The sequence below is a fragment of the Geotrypetes seraphini genome, chromosome 3, assembly GCF_902459505.1.
Source record: "Geotrypetes seraphini chromosome 3, aGeoSer1.1, whole genome shotgun sequence".
Lineage (NCBI taxonomy): Eukaryota > Metazoa > Chordata > Amphibia > Gymnophiona > Dermophiidae > Geotrypetes > Geotrypetes seraphini.
Window position 1 is genome coordinate 406174133 of NC_047086.1, and position 15855 is coordinate 406189987.

Below are 15855 nucleotides of genomic sequence, written 5' to 3' on the forward strand. Positions count from 1 at the left end.
GGTATAAAGCCCCCAGCGACGTTGCAGCACCAAGCCACAGTCGACTTCGAGACACAAGGCCACAGCCAACCAAAGGGCACAAAGCCCCAAGCGACGTTAAATCACAAAGCTCCAGTCGACGGCGAGGCACGAAGCCTCGGTCAACGACGAAGAGAAGAGAAGATGATTAAAGCAGAAACGACAAAAGATAGAAAAAATTTTGTTGCTTTATGTAGAATCAAGTAGTATTGTAACTGTATTGAGAAAAGTTTATACATAGGAAATGGAAATAAGGCAGTTTTTTGGGATGAAACCCCTTTTCTCAGTCAGGACAGGATACCATAACAGCTTATACTGTACTGTCTTGAAGAAAGATTTGGCCTCTGAAAGCTAATTGAAAAATGGATTAGTCCAATAAAATGGTATTTTCTTTTTTTTTTTAATTTCTTTATTCATTTTATAATTCATAACAAGTGTACAGCCAAATATTAAACAATATATAAGACAATAACACTTGAAAATCCACCATATTATACAACAGAAAAAGAAATATCTCCCATCCCCCATCCACATCCATATTCATCAAAAGAAAAACCACAGGAATATATTGTCTTATCATTCATATGTAATATTAATAAAAATCCAACCCTTCCCCCCTCCCCATTCCATATGCACTCTGGACCCCTGTTCGTTTGCAAAAATTGGATTGCTCTAGGTCTAATAGATGTTGGCATTGTAACCTTGAAGCTGGAACTTTAGATCATCTGTTGTTTTATTGTCCATTCATTAAAAATTTTTGGATCTCTATTTGGGATCAAATAAATCAATTAATGGAAAATTATGTAGCTTTATCATATGACACAATTATATTTGGCATGTTGATGAGAGCTAAGCCTCAAATATCTGCAAATAATAATAAGCTGTTAATGATATAGACAGGGGTTGCCATTCAACAAATAACATATAACTGGAAAGATTGTACAAGGCTAAATTATTGCTTTTGGTGGAATTCAGTGTGTCATGTGTTTAAAATGGAAAGAGCGTTGGCAGTTCAGAAGGGATATTATAAGAAATTCAAGGATGTGTGGGGACCATTTTTAAATTATTATAATGAAAATGGTATTTTCTTATTTCTCATTATTTGTTTTATTTCTATTTGTTAATTTGTAAAGTGGTGATTGTTATGTATCAGTTTTTTCAAATTTACATCTACTGTCTTTATATTTTGCACAGTATTAGGGGACTGTTTCTGTGGTTGCATTATATGCAGAGTCTGGTTTCTTGGTTCAGTTTAACTTTTGTCTACATATTTCTATTTTTAGTTTGTGATTATTCCATATTGGGCGAGGGTGTATCTGTGTTCTTTGTGTATTAAAAGGACATAGCTTTCTGTTAGCATCGACTGTACAGGATCAATTGACTGTGCAGGATCTGGCTTTAATTTTACAATGTATGTGTTGGTGTTCTAGTGCTCACTGCAGTGTTTAAGATGCTGCCTTTTGCTAGGTGCACCCTTGTTGTGTGACTCATGGATTATTACTAAAAATATATTTTTTATATAGAGGAGGGTTTAAAAAAATGATCAGCACTGGCTGTCATATATACTAGATATGCCACTGGATTTAATGACCCTAATTTAACTTTACTGTTGACGTAAGCGTTGTCCCACCACCACCACACCCCCCCCACTATAAATAATTAAATTAAAGTTGTATTAACATCAAGCAGCTTTCAAATGACATTATAAGCAAATAAAAATAAAATATTTTTAATACATTGCTAATTATTACCTGCATCTTTACCTAAACTGTTTTGTCCTAGCTCTCACTTTGATCTTTATCTGCTACTTTATTATTTTGCTGTAGAGTAATCACACAGGTCTCCTTCAAGGCTCAGTAACACTTCTTCATAAATTATGTGGAAGTGGGGATCGCATCTATTTCATATCCTCAGTGAGACCTCAGGAAGGAGCCTAGTGCCTAGTGATGAAAACATTATTAGAGATGCTGTAGAGCCGTTTCTTGTATGACTGGATGAGCTATATTTATCTTTTTTTTTTTTTAGCTGTTTAAATTCATGCTGAAATAAATGGCTAGATTGAACCCAATGACTTCATTAACGCATTTCTCTTTTTTTAAACCTCTTACCATTTGAAAGAGGGCAAATATCTAATTATTCACTTTTAGAATTGGATACTTCTTAAATTTAATAAAAATATTCTGGCACAAGTGTCAAACCTTAAAAAAGGAAGTCATAGTGAGCATTGGAAAACAATAATAATTAACTAATAAAAATAGTACACATTTAGGGCTCATTTTACAAAGGTACGCTAGTGTTTTTAGCACATGCACCGGATTAGCGCATGCTACCTGAAAAACTACCACCTGCTCAAGAGGAAGTGGTAGCAGCTAGCACGCGGAGCATTTTAGCACGCGCTATTCCGCGCATTAAGGCCCTAACGCACCTTTGTAAAAGGAGCCCTTAATTTTCCCCACTACCAAATTTCCCCACCCCGCCCGGCTACTTTTTCATGGCACCCGGCTGGAATAAATTTCTGGGGAGAACATTGTCTTTTGAGCAGGGACTGTTTTCTTCTTCTTTGTGACTCTACAGCGCTGCATACGTCTGGTAGCACTGTAGAAATAATTCATAGTACAGTGGTGCCTCGCATAACGGACGCCTCGCACAGCGAACGCTGCGCACAACGAACTTTATGTCTTGATCCGTACAACGAACTTCGTTTCACACAACGAAGTCGCCCGAGCTGCATCCTTCCGCGCAGGCACTGCGCTTAACTGCCCTCTCTCCGCCTGGTTCCCTCTTGCCCCCCCGACTCCCCGACACGATCGGGGCAAGAGGGAGCTCAAGCCCTCTTGCCCCCCCGCCTCCCCGACACGACCGGGGCAAGAGGGAGCTCAAGCCCTCTTGCCCCCCCGACTCCCCGACACGATCGGGGCAAAAGGGAGCCCAAGCCCTCTTGCCCCGCCGATTCCCCGACACGATCGGGGCAAAAGGGAGCCCAAGCCCTCTTGCCCCGCCGATTCCCCAACTCCCCGACAATATCGGGCCAGGAGGGAGCCCAAGTCCTCCTGGCCACGGCGACCCCCTAACCCCACCCTGCACTACATTACGGGCAGGAGGGATCCCAGGCCCTCCTGCCCTCGACGCAAACCCCCCCTCCCCCCAACGACCGCCCCCCCCAAGAACCTCCGACCGACCCCCAGCCGACCCGCGACCCCCCTGGCCGACCCCCACGACACCCCCAACCCCCTTCCCCGTACCTTTCTGTAGTTGGCCGGACAGACGGGAGCCAAACCCGCCTGTCCGGCAGGCAGCCATCGACGGAATGAGGCCGGATTGGCCCATCCGTCCCAAAGCTCCGCCTACTGGTGGGGCCTAAGGCGCCTGGGCCAATCAGAATAGGCCCGGGAGCCTTAGGTCCCTCCTGGGGGCGGGGCCTGAGGCACATGGGCCCAACCCGACCATGTGCCTCAGGCCCTGCCCCCAGGAGGGACCTAAGGCTCCCGGGCCTATTCTGATTGGCCCAGGCGCCTTAGGCCCCACCAGTAGGCGGAGCTTTGGGACGGATGGGCCAATCCGGCCTCATTCCGTCGATGGCTGCCTGCCGGACAGGCGGGTTTGGCTCCCGTCTGTCCGGCCAACTACAGAAAGGTACGGGGAAGGGGGTTGGGGGTGTCGTGGGGGTCGGCCAGGGGGGTCGCGGGTCGGCTGGGGGTCGGTCGGAGGTTCTTGGGGGGGGGCGGTCGTTGGGGGGAGGGGGGGTTTGCGTCGAGGGCAGGAGGGCCTGGGATCCCTCCTGCCCGTAATGTAGTGCAGGGTGGGGTTAGGGGGTCGCCGTGGCCAGGAGGACTTGGGCTCCCTCCTGGCCCGATATTGTCGGGGAGTTGGGGAATCGGCGGGGCAAGAGGGCTTGGGCTCCCTTTTGCCCCGATCGTGTCGGGGAGTCGGGGGGGCAAGAGGGCTTGAGCTCCCTTTTGCCCCGATCGTGTCGGGGAGTCGGGGGGGCAAGAGGGCTTGAGCTCCCTCTTGCCCCGATCGTGTCGGGGAGTCGGGGGGGGGCAAGAGGGCTTGAGCTCCCTCTTGCCCCGATCGTGTCGGGGAGTCGGGGGGGGGCAAGAGGGCTTGAGCTCCCTCTTGCCCCGATCGTGTCGGGGAGTCGGGGGGGCAAGAGGGCTTGAGCTCCCTCTTGCCCCGATCGTGTCGGGGGTGCCAGGGACTACACGGAGTCACCCACCGTACCACCCGATTCGGGTAAGCGCAGGTATCGGTGGGTGGCTTATTTGCGGGGGGATGCCTTATTTTACATTTTTTTCTAAAAAGGGGGGGCTGTCTTATTTGATGGCCCTGCCTTATCATCGGGGAAACACGGTAGAAAAAAAAAAAAAAAATGAACAGTTAAGTCCCAGTTTTTGCCGCTGAGACTCTGCCCTCTCACTGTAAAATTAGACTCTACTTAGTCTGTCTTTAAATTTAAAAAATGTGTGTTGTTTTAAAAAACAATTTGTTTTTAGATGTATCTAAATAAAAATAATAACCAAAAATTTATCTTTTTTTATGTCATCTTAGCATATTTTATGCTACAGAACGAATTATTTTTTTTAACATGTATTGTTATGGGAAAACGCGTTTCACACAACGAACGTTTCACATAACAAACTTGCTCCTGGAACGGATTAAGTTCGTTGTGTGAGGCACCACTGTAATAGTAAAGTGGTTTGGGTGAATCTGTTCATGAAAAGGCAGTTGTTAAATCCAAATAAAGAAATGTTTTGCTTCTTTCCACAGGCCTTCCATGAAATCCCATATCTCAAGAGATTCAAATTTAAGAGGCAGGACAGAGTGTTCCTTCCAGTCACTGTGGCGCCTGCTCCTGCGCTGGAGAAGTCGATGCCAGCAGGTAAACAGCCACATCCTTGTCACTTCTTGGCAGTCGAGTCAAATTGGGAATGACTGATTGTGACTGGAGAGAAACATTTTCCCAGTTGAAATTACATGATTGTGATGCTGTGCTACAGGGGATAAAGAGTTACTGAGAGGTCTCCTGTGGTCTCCGAGTAATAACAAGTTTTTAAATCTGTTCTTTTTTTATGCACATATGTATGTTTTTAACTTGGCTGTTGTGATACTGGGTATGACTTTTGTTGTCATGATTTGTGCATAAGGAGGAGGTTAACTTTCTGTACAAACATTGGCTGTTGTGTGCAGTGGTTCACTATACATGCATGTTTACCCATGCATGTACACCTTCAAAAAGATATAAAAAGGATAGAGTCGGTCCAGAGGAAGGCTACTAAAATAGTATGTGGTCTTCATCATAAGGTGTATGGGGACAGACTTAAAAGATCTCAATCTGTGTATTTTGGAGGAAAGGCGGGAGAGGGGAGATATGATAGAGACGTTTAAATAACTACGTAATGTAAATGTGCATGAGTCGAGTCTCTTTCATTTGGAAGGAAACTGCAGTGAGAGGGCATAGGATGAAGTTAAGAGGTGATAGGCTCCAGAGTAATCTAAGAAAATACTTTTTTACAGAAAGGATGGTAGATGGGTGGAAACAGAGACTGTGTCTGAATTCAAAAGGGCCTGGGATAGGCAAATGGGATCTCTCAGAGAGAGAAAGAGATAATGGTTACTGCGAATGGGCAGACTAGATGGGCCATTTGGCCTTTATCTGTCATGTTTCTATATTTTGCACTGTTCAGGAAGAAATGTATTTGTTTTTTTTCTCTGGGTTTGTACTGCATGCAGAGTCTTGAATCTTAGGGTTTCGTTTGTACATTACTCATTCCATATTTGCAATAGTTATGGGTGGAACATAGCCGTGAATACGGAGAAACCTCAAATAACTTTCTCATAGGTTATTTGCGGGTTTTCTGTTAAAAACCCTCGAATATGATAAAACCGCGAATAACCTATGAGAAAATTATTTACCTCCTCCCCCCGCCTGTCCATGTCTCTCCTTAACCCTGGCCCCATCTACAGAGCAGGGGAGAGAGAGAAGCCCACCACCCAACTCCCATTGCATCGCTGCAACCCTTCCCACCCCACCAAGCCGCTGCTCTTACCTTCGGGTTCCTTTCGCGCCCAGCCTGCCTCCTCTCCTCAGAGTCGCGGACCCAAATTCCAGTGGCACTCACATGACGGTCTCGGCCAATGGCTGGCCGGCGCTCCAGTCCGGGCCATGGCAAAAGGAGCTCAAGGGGGCGGTGGCAGCTGCCACCTGGTGTGTGAGGGTCCTGGCAGAGATGAGCCCTGGTACATTTGGCCAGGTGGAAAGTGAGGCTTTAGCCCACCAGTTTGCAATGCAGGTATGTACCTCTTTACTTGATTTGGAATAGGTGGATGATGTAATTGGGGGGGGAGAAGCCAGCATGCTAAAAACCACGAGTAGTCAAAACCATGGGTACCGAAACCGCGAATATGGAGGGAGGAGTGTATATATTAGTACTTTTAGTTTTTGGTCCCGTGTTTGCATAGTAGGGGTTATCTGTGTTCTGGTAGGAATGAATGTTGAGAAGCATACAGTGTGCCTTGTGTAGTTTAATTTTGTGGTTAACCATTATGAGGTGTTAATAAGATTATATTTTGTGTTTATATGAAAAATGAATGGAAAAAATGGTGTCACAATTAGTACTATTATTGGGGTGGAGATTAGATGGGGTCTGGCCCGTGACTTAGCCTGCGTTTTAAATTTCGGCCCCTTAATGGTAATGGGTTTGACCCCCCTGCCCTAAATTGTACCATTCCTTCTGGTTTTTGCAGCCCAAATGCATGACCTTGCATTTCTAAGCATTAAATTTTAGCTGCCAAATTTCAGACTATTCTTCCAGCTTCGCCAGGTCTTTCTTCATGTTATTCACAACATCCTGAAAGAGGCAAATTTTACCTGACAGCCATTCAGCAATATCGTTCATAAAAATGTTAAAAAGAACAGGCCCGAGAAGCGAGGCTGAAGTGGGGGAAGTAACATCGATGAGCCAGAAGAAAGCGTAAGCCCGTGGCTCCCTGTCTGCTGGAGTGAAGGGTGGATTATTCTCTGAAGATGGCGGTAACTGAAAGAATTATTATTGACTTTTATTGAGTATTGTTGAATGACTGAACAACCAGCATTTAAATGAGTAAGAAAAAAACTCCCGATTTGAAGGATTTTGCTTATTCAGGCAGCAGCCAAGCCAGACGAGAGGTGGAAAATATGGCATCGGCCCCTGAAGAACAGGATGTGGAGAGGTCTGCAGAGACACAATGCCCTGAGAGGAACGATGGCGAACTGTGTATGGAAGAACTAAGAGGATGATTTCAGGAACTGAAAGCTGATATTGCAGCATCGAGAGAGGATTTGGCAACAGTGAAATCTGAACTTAAGGCGAATATAATTGGACTGGGTCAGCGTATGGAGGAAGCGGAACAACAAGTTGAGGAAGTTGCAGTACAATTGAAATCAATGGAGGAAAAAAAATGCACAACAGGAAAAGCAAGTGATTGAACTAATGGACTGTGTAGGAGACAAAATCTACGTAAAAGAGACTTACCAGATATACCTATCGTAACTGTATAGAAGTAGTAAAGAAAATATCAGTGTATATACTGGCTCAAGTTCAGATTGAAAACCAAATAGGTCAAATCCACATTGATCGGGTACATCGTTCCTTGGGAGCAACACAGCCTAGCCAACTTAAGGATATTGTAGTATGTTTTCATAACTATGTACAAAAGGAGGAAATTTTGATTGCAGCATGAAAACGAGAAAATAATATGGGATACATATGAAGTAACAATATTTGCAGATATTTCCCCTTTTACACTGCGATAAAGGAGGGAATTGGCACCTTTTACATTGAAGTTTACCCCCTCTTCTACGAAACTGCGCTAGCAGTTTCTAGCATAGGGAGCTGCGCTGAATGGCCTGCACTGCTCCCGACGCTCATAGGAACTCTATGACCGTTGGGAGCAGTGTGGGCCATTTAGCATGGCTCCAAGTGGGGGTTAGAGAAGAACAGATTTGTTATAGATAGACATTTCCATTTGGATTACAATTTAATGCAAAGGGAGCATCATATCGTATCTCAACTAAAGCTGCGGCCCTTCAAACTTTCCAATTTTTGGGATGGGGAGAAGAAAATGTTGTTGTAGGGTAGGAGAAGAAACAGCAACAAATATCCCAAACATCGAAATGGCAGCATGTTGGAGCTGGTAGGGGCAGACTACGTTCTTCCTTGAAAAAATAAGATGGTTATGACTGATAATAATGAAAATAGTCTTTTATTTTTTTTTTTTAAATCTTTATTCATTTTCAGAAATTACAACAAGTGTACAATAATCACTCAGAAATATATTAATTGATAATCTTATTTGTAATCCTCCAAATATATACATAGAAACATAGAAACATAGAAATAGACGGCAGATAAGGGCCAAGGCCCATCAAGTCTGCCCACCCCAGTGATCCTCACTATCCATCTTTGCGGATAGATCCCACATGTCTATCCCATCTGGCCTTAAAATCCGCCACACTGGTGGCCTCAATAACCCGAAGTGGAAGACTATTCCAGCGATCAACCACCCTTTCAGTGAAGAAGAACTTCCTAGTGTCACTGTGCAGTTTCCCGCCCCTGATTTTCCACGAATGCCCCCTTGTTGCCGCGGGACCCTTGAAGAAGAAGATGTCTTCTTCCACCTTGATGCGGCCCGTGAGATATTTGAATGTCTCGATCATGTCTCCCCTCTCTCGACGCTCCTCGAGTGAGTAGAGCTGCAAATTCCCCAACCGCTCCTCGTATGGGAGCTCCCTGAGTCCCGAGACCATCCTGGTGGCCATTCTCTGGACCGACTCCAGTCTCAGCACATCCTTGCGGTAATGCGGCCTCCAGAATTGCACACAGTACTCCAGGTGCGGTCTCACCATGGATCTATATAGTGGCATAATGACTTCAGGTTTACGGCTGATGAAACTCCTGCGTATGCAACCTATGATTTGCCTTGCTTTGGATGAAGCTTGCTCCACTTGGTTTGCCGACTTCATGTCTTCCCTGACAATCACTCCCAAGTCTCTTTCTGTTACAGTTCTTGTCAGGATCTCGCCATTTAGGGTGTAGATCTTGCATGGATTCTGGCTTCCCAGGTGCATGACTTTGCATTTTTTGGCATTGAAACTGAGTTGCCAGGACCTAGACCAGTGCTCCAGCAGAAGTAAGTCATGCACCATATCGTCTGTCATTGCTTTTTTGTCTGTTGTGCTTTTGCTCACTACATTGCACAGTTTGGCATCATCGGCAAACAATGTTATTTTACCTCGAAGCCCTTCTGTCAGGTCTCTTATATAGATGTTGAACAAGATCGGGCCTAGGACGGAGCCCTGTGGCACTCCACTTATCACCTCCGACATCTCGGAGGGAGTGCCATTCACCATCACCCTCTGAAGCCTACCTCCAAGCCAGTTCCCAACCCATTTTGTTAAAGTGTCGCCCAAACCTAAAGAACTCATCTTGTTCAGCAACCTGCGGTGTGGCACGCTATCAAATGCTTTGCTGAAATCCAGATAGACGATGTCCAGGGACTCACCAACATCCAGCTTCCTCATCACCCAGTCAAAGAAGCCGATCAGGTTGGATTGGCACGATCTCCCCTTAGTAAATCCATGTTGGCGGGGATCCCGCAGATTCTCCTCGTCCATGATCCTATCCATTTGGTGTTTGATTAGGGTTTCCATTAGTTTGCTCACTATTGAAGTGAGACTCACTGGTCTGTAGTTTGCCATATCCACCTTGGAGCCTTTCTTGTGTAGTGGAATGACGTTAGCCGTCTTCCAGTCCATCGGGACGTTACCTGTACTAAGGAAGAGATTAAAGAGCGCGGATAGTGGTTCCGCCAAGACATCTCCCAACTCCCTGAGTACCCTAGGGTGTAGGTTGTCAGGCCCCATTGCCTTGTTGACCTTGATTTTTGACAGCTCGCAGTAGACGCTGCTGGGTGTAAATTTGAAATTACTAAACGGGTCTACTGATTTAATATAAATATAAAAGAATCCCATCCCTCCCACCCATATATTAATAATTATCAATTATTGTCATTCATATTCCCCACCCCCTTATCTTAACCAATGCTGAGGTGTTTAAGATGTCTGATCATTAGAATAAATAATCAATGGCCCCCAAATCTTTTTAAACTTATTATAATTACCTTGTTGCATAGCAAGCACCCTTTCCATTTTATAAATATGGCATACTGAATTGCACCAGAAAGTATAATTTAGTTTAGTATAATCTTTCCAATTTCCTGTAATCTGCTGAATGGCAACCCCTGTTAATATTAATAGAAGTTTATTATTATTCGCTGAAATTTGGCTTTTAAATCTCATTGATGTACCAAATAGTATAGTATCATATGAAAGGCCAACATGAAAATAGTCTTTATAAATCTGTCATAAGAATGATTAGATAGGCTATATAATATAAATATTGAAAGAAGAGAAATGGGTAGAATTTAAAGTTGTGATATATGGTATTTTCTACTGCTTTTAGAGAAATGAAAGAAAAATGAAGAATATTCCAGGGGGGCTTCCTTCCTCTTGATTGATGTCTTTGAGACAAGGGATAGGGGGGAAGAGGAAAAGGAAGATATGGGGGGTTGGGGTTTATTTGATTTTTGGTTGTATGATTTTATGATATTGGTTTATGTGCGAGTGTTTAGAGTGTATATGAATGGGATATCCTTTGATTTGCAGATGAAAGACAAAGAGGGTGGGGAAAAAGAGTAACCTGATGTGGTAACTATTAATGCTAGAGGCCTGAATTCTCCCTTTAAAAGAAAAGAGGCGTGGCTTGGAGACACATCTCGATGGTCGGGTGAGGGTCAAGCTCCGTAGTGACAGGCTTATTGAAAGCAAAAATAAGCTATAAAGAATTAATTTTTTCAGTTAAATTTGTGAGCTCTGATTATATTATGGCATCGGGTAAACAAATGAAAGTTGATTCGGCGGGTACGGGATCAGGAAGTGTAAAAAGATCTAAACCAGAGCTGGCAACTCCCTCAAAGATGCTGTTGCCGAAAGATGATAACAGTGACATTTTAATGGAACTTAGACAGATTAAAGAAATAGTTTCAGACAATGCACAGAAGCTTCAGGAGGTTAGGGAAGAAGTTTCTAACCTCACCAAATGTCCAGTTCCCCCAACCTTGAGAAAGTTCAGCGAAACGCGTCGGGAAGGGGAATGGACTTTGAATAAGCTAAGTCTATTATTTATATATTTATATAAAATAATTGAAATAAGTAAATAATTGGGAAATAGTACTCGGAATCATGAAGAATCCCACCACCTGTATCTATTGATAAGGGTAGATATCTGAATTCCTAGAAACTGGACTAAGAAAGAATTTATAAAACATTGATATATTATCTAGCGCTACTATACTATCTAAGATGGTTTTCTTTTGAATGCCAGATAAGCCTTTGACCAACATGAAGATTCTGACCCTGGGAAAACTGTCTAAGAACAAGGATGAAATAAAGGCCTGGATTGAAGAGCTGGGAGGAAAGACAACAGGAGCGGCCAGTAAGGCTACGCTGTGCATTAGTACACAGAGTGAGTATGAACACAATACACTTAGCTTTGCACTGTTAGATCGGGTTCATGGAGTCACATGATTTAAGCAGGGATGCAAAATGAATTTGTGCTGGAAAGGTTGGGATCATGAACTGCTAGTGGGAGCATTCATATTCTCACAGGTGATGTAGTATTTGTTGGACAAGCCCTTTCAATGCAGACATGTAGGTGAAAGAAGTATTACACATCACTGGCTGTATTCCTTGGCTCTTTTGTGGAAGTGCCTTTCTTGGTAAGCTGAACTTATACTATTACTGTGCAGTGTACTTGAGGCAGAGCTGGAGTAAGACATGCTGGGCCCCAGCAAACAACCTGGGAAGGATGCTCCAAAGCTCACTGGCAGGTTGTACCTGCTTCAGCATTGGGCAGGGTTGGGCCTTGGGCAATTTTACAAGTTGTTGCACCAGCCCTGATCAGAGGGGCTAGTGCAGGGAAAAGTGTTTTGATTTTCCTTTCAGGGGAGGGTTTTTAATGTGTTGTTTCCATTTAACATGTACCAGTGTTGACATGCACTAAAACCATTTCTTTGCCAACCTCTCCAGACCGGTACAGCCTTCACTGATAGGTAATAGCTCATCATGACCAGCAGGTGGAGACTGAGATCAAACTTTTGGTTGTAGCACTTAATAGATGTCCCTCCCTCTATCTTAACAGTCTTCTCTCAGTCTCCAAGCAGGTGGTTGGTGAGCTGTGTCAATCTCCCCTTGTTAGAGCTTTTGGAATTTGTTTAGGGCTCCTTGTCCCCGTTCTGGTGCTGGACTGAGCTTGGAGGGGTCCTTGGGGGTGTCACACTTGACTGGTCTCATGTTGGGTCCTTCTGCCCCCTTTCCACCTCCCCAAAATTTTGTAGAGGTGCCTCAGCTGTAAGCCTTGCCACCAATACAGGCAAGGCATATAGCTTTGAGAGCCAGTGGAGTCTGTTCTGTTAAAAAAACAAATAAAAAAACTAAACCCTGAGACAGTGCTGGTCTGAAGGGAGCCTTCCTTTGTTTATTATTGCTTTTTTTTTTTCTTCTCTAACTGGCACTTTGTATTCTAGCTAGGTCGCGTATTGCGCAATGAGCACTTTCACTGGGAGAAAGTGCTCATTGTGCTGCAGACATGAGGCACTCACAGCCGGCCTGTGCAAGCGCTGTGCAGACCACCGCGAAGGGGAAACCTCATTAGCATCGGGTGCCGGCGTTCAGGCTTCCCCTTCACGAGTGCTTCACTCGCCGGCAGCTGACAGTGGGGAAGCCCAGGCTTCCCTTGCCGCCACCCATGCAGGGATTTCCCCAGCCACCGACGGTCAGGGTAAAAAGTATTATCCCAGGACAAGCAGGCAGGTATTCTCACTAGTGGGTGATGTCATCCAACAGAGCCCCGATACGGACATCTTGCAAGCATGTCTTGCTTGAAGAAACTCAGAAGTTTCGAGATGCCTGCACCACGCATGCGCCAGTGCCTTCCCGCCCGATGCTCCGGGCGTGTCTCCTCAGTTCTTTTTCTTCCGCGGAGCTGAGAAGTCTATCTTCAATTTGCGCCCATTGAATCTCTTTTTTTGCCTTCTTTTTTGCCGCGGGTTGAGTTCTTTTGGCTCTCCTGTGCATTTATTTCTTTCTTTGATTTCTTTTTCAAAAAAAAAAAAAAAATTTTTTCCTTCCGATACCGGGTCGGCCGCGTGGTTGGGGCCCCGCGCCTTCGACCTTGCGGCGGAGCTTTTCCGGCCTATGTCCCGGCCGATCACCGGTTTTAAAAAGTGTAGCAAGTGCCAGTGCGCGATTTCGCTCACGGACCCTCATCGACGCTGCTTACAGTGTCTGGGACCGGATCACTTCCCGAAATCGTGCCGGCCTTGCTCCACTCTGACGGCGAGAGCGTTTAAGCGTCGCTGTCTGCTGTGGGAGTCCATGTTCAAGATGGAAGCTTCATCGGATCCTGCAGCTTCGACATCGACAGGTGCTTCGACTCCTTCTGTGAAGCCCTCTGCCTCCCCGGCTGCTTCGGGCCTCCTGAAACCGGCGTCGTTCACACCGGTTTCGGCCCCGGCTTCGGCGCCGGTGCCTTCATCCGTCTCCTCAGAGCAGGTATCGACCCCGACAGTTCCTCCGGTGGTGGTCAAGGTGCCGAAGACTGGCAAGCAGAAGCACGTAGCACCCAAGGAGCGCGGAGACCGTGCGGAAGGGCCCCCTTTTGGTGCGGATCCCTCCATATCGGCTTCGTTGCGGTCCATCCTGGAGGCTCAGTTCGTGGAGCTCATGCAGACCATGGGGCCTCGGCTGATTGCCACCATCCAGGGTGACCTTCCAGCTTCGGCTTCGAGGGGCGGACCGTCCCCTCCTCCTCCTCGCCGCACTACCTCGTTACTCGGCGAGGAGGAGCGGCGAGCGGTGTCCGGGTCCTCGAGGAGGTCCTCCGTTAGCGCTGTACCTCCTTTGGAACCGATTTCCTCGAGGAGGGCCTCCCTTAGTGATATGCCTCCCTTGGAGCCCATCCCCTCGAGGAAAGCCTCGTTTAGTGACCTGCCTCCCTTGGAACCGATTACTCCGCCCCATGACTCAGTGTGGCGTCCATCTTCGGGGCCACCCAGTCCTGGGCATAGCAGGAAGCAGGACGAGTTCTTCCGAACTCCCTATCAAACCTGGGCGGTGTCGGGGGAGCCTCCGACTCTGCCGCCTCTGCGATCGACGGCATCGAATCCAATCTGCTCCTTGGAGGCGTCTGAGCCAGTTTCTCACAGACGGGCTCGATCCCCTTCCAAGCATCGGGAGGGGCATCGATCCAGACATTCTTCGAAGCATTCCTCTTGACACTCGACCCAGAAGAAATTGCCTCGGTTGGGGTATGCTGCTTCGACTGGGTCTCCTCCTCCGGGCCCGGAGTTCGAGGACCCTGAGGTTTTCTACTCGTCCTGTTGCTTGCAGGCCTCTCTGGAGCTGGAAGCCTCTTCTTCTTCTAGTCCGTCTCGCAGACCGGCGACGGCAGACCAACTGTCCTTTTCATCGTTCCTCAGGCAGATGGCGGATGACATGGACATTACTCTCGATGCTGGGTCTCGATATTCCAAAGAGTACCTCGATACCATGCACTTGCCTCGTCCTCCGGCAGAGTCCTTGCGGCTTCCCCTGCACAAGCTCCTCGACCAGACCTTCATGCGATGCTTCGAGTCTCCTAACTCTATCCCTGCGGTCCCTGGCAAATTGGATGCGCGGTACCGCACGGTGCATCATAAAGGCTTCGAGGGTCCTCAGCTTTCTCACCAGTCCCTCCTGGTCGAATCCTCGCTCAAGCGGTCTCATCCTGGCCAGGTCTATGCTTCAGTGCCTCCGGGCCGCGAGGGCAGAACCATGGATAAGTTTGGTCGAAGCATCTATCAGAATTCGATGATGGCGTCTCGAGTCCTGAATTACAATTTCCACTTTGCAGCCTACTTGGAATTTTTTCTGCCTGTGCTTCGGAAGTTCACACCATACATCGAATCCCAGGCTAGGTTTGAGTTTGAGGAAGTGGTTGCTTCGCTGTCCCAACTTCGGCTTCAGTTAATGCAATCTGCCTATGATGCGTTCGAGCTCTCCGCCCGAGCGGCGGCCTGCTCGGTGGCGATGCGCCGGTTGGCCTGGTTGCGGACCATTGATATGGACCCGAATCTTCAGGACCGCCTGGCAAACGTCCCGTGTGCTGGGGCGGATCTTTTTGACGAATCCATCGAGACTGTCACGAAGAAGTTGTCTGACTACGAAAAGTCCTTCCAATCTATCCTTCGGCCGAAGCCTAAGCCTCAGCAGTCTCGACCTTCTCGTCCGCCGTTGATTTAACAGAGGCGTTATCAGCCGAGGCAAACTCCTCCTGCGAGGCAACCCCGGTGAAGCGTCAGCCTCCCCAAAAGGGTCAGCCTAAGTCTCAATCGCCTGCTGTCCCTAAGACCACTCAGCCTTTTTGACTGTCTCGTCGAGGGCATAACCAACCTCGTTCTGCCTCCCCCTGTTTTTCCCATCGGAGGGCGCCTCCATCATTTTTATCATCGCTGGGAGGCCATAACAACCGACCTCTGGGTCCTTACTATCATCAAGGAAGGATACTCTCTTCATTTCCATCGGGTCCCTCCGGACCACCCTCCAAGAGAGTATCCTTCCAACTTGACTCAGACCGCCCTTCTTCTCCAGGAAGCTCAGGCTTTGCTCCGGCTTCGTGCCGTGGAGCCGGTCCCGACGGACCAACTGAACCAGGGGTTTTACTCCCAGTACTTCCTTGTTCCGAAGAAGACGGGCGACCTGCG

At 46.8% G+C, this 15855-nt stretch overlaps 1 protein-coding gene across 1 annotated transcript in view; it reads left to right on the top strand.

Moving 5' to 3' along the window:
* PARP1 (poly(ADP-ribose) polymerase 1) overlaps positions 1 to 15855 on the top strand; it is a 244306-nt gene that overhangs the window by 95033 nt on the left and 133418 nt on the right. The window contains exons 8-9 of the mRNA XM_033939243.1: positions 4786 to 4897; positions 11439 to 11579. Of these exons, the coding sequence (XP_033795134.1) occupies positions 4786 to 4897; positions 11439 to 11579 (253 nt within the window). The remainder of the gene's footprint in view (positions 1 to 4785; positions 4898 to 11438; positions 11580 to 15855) is intronic.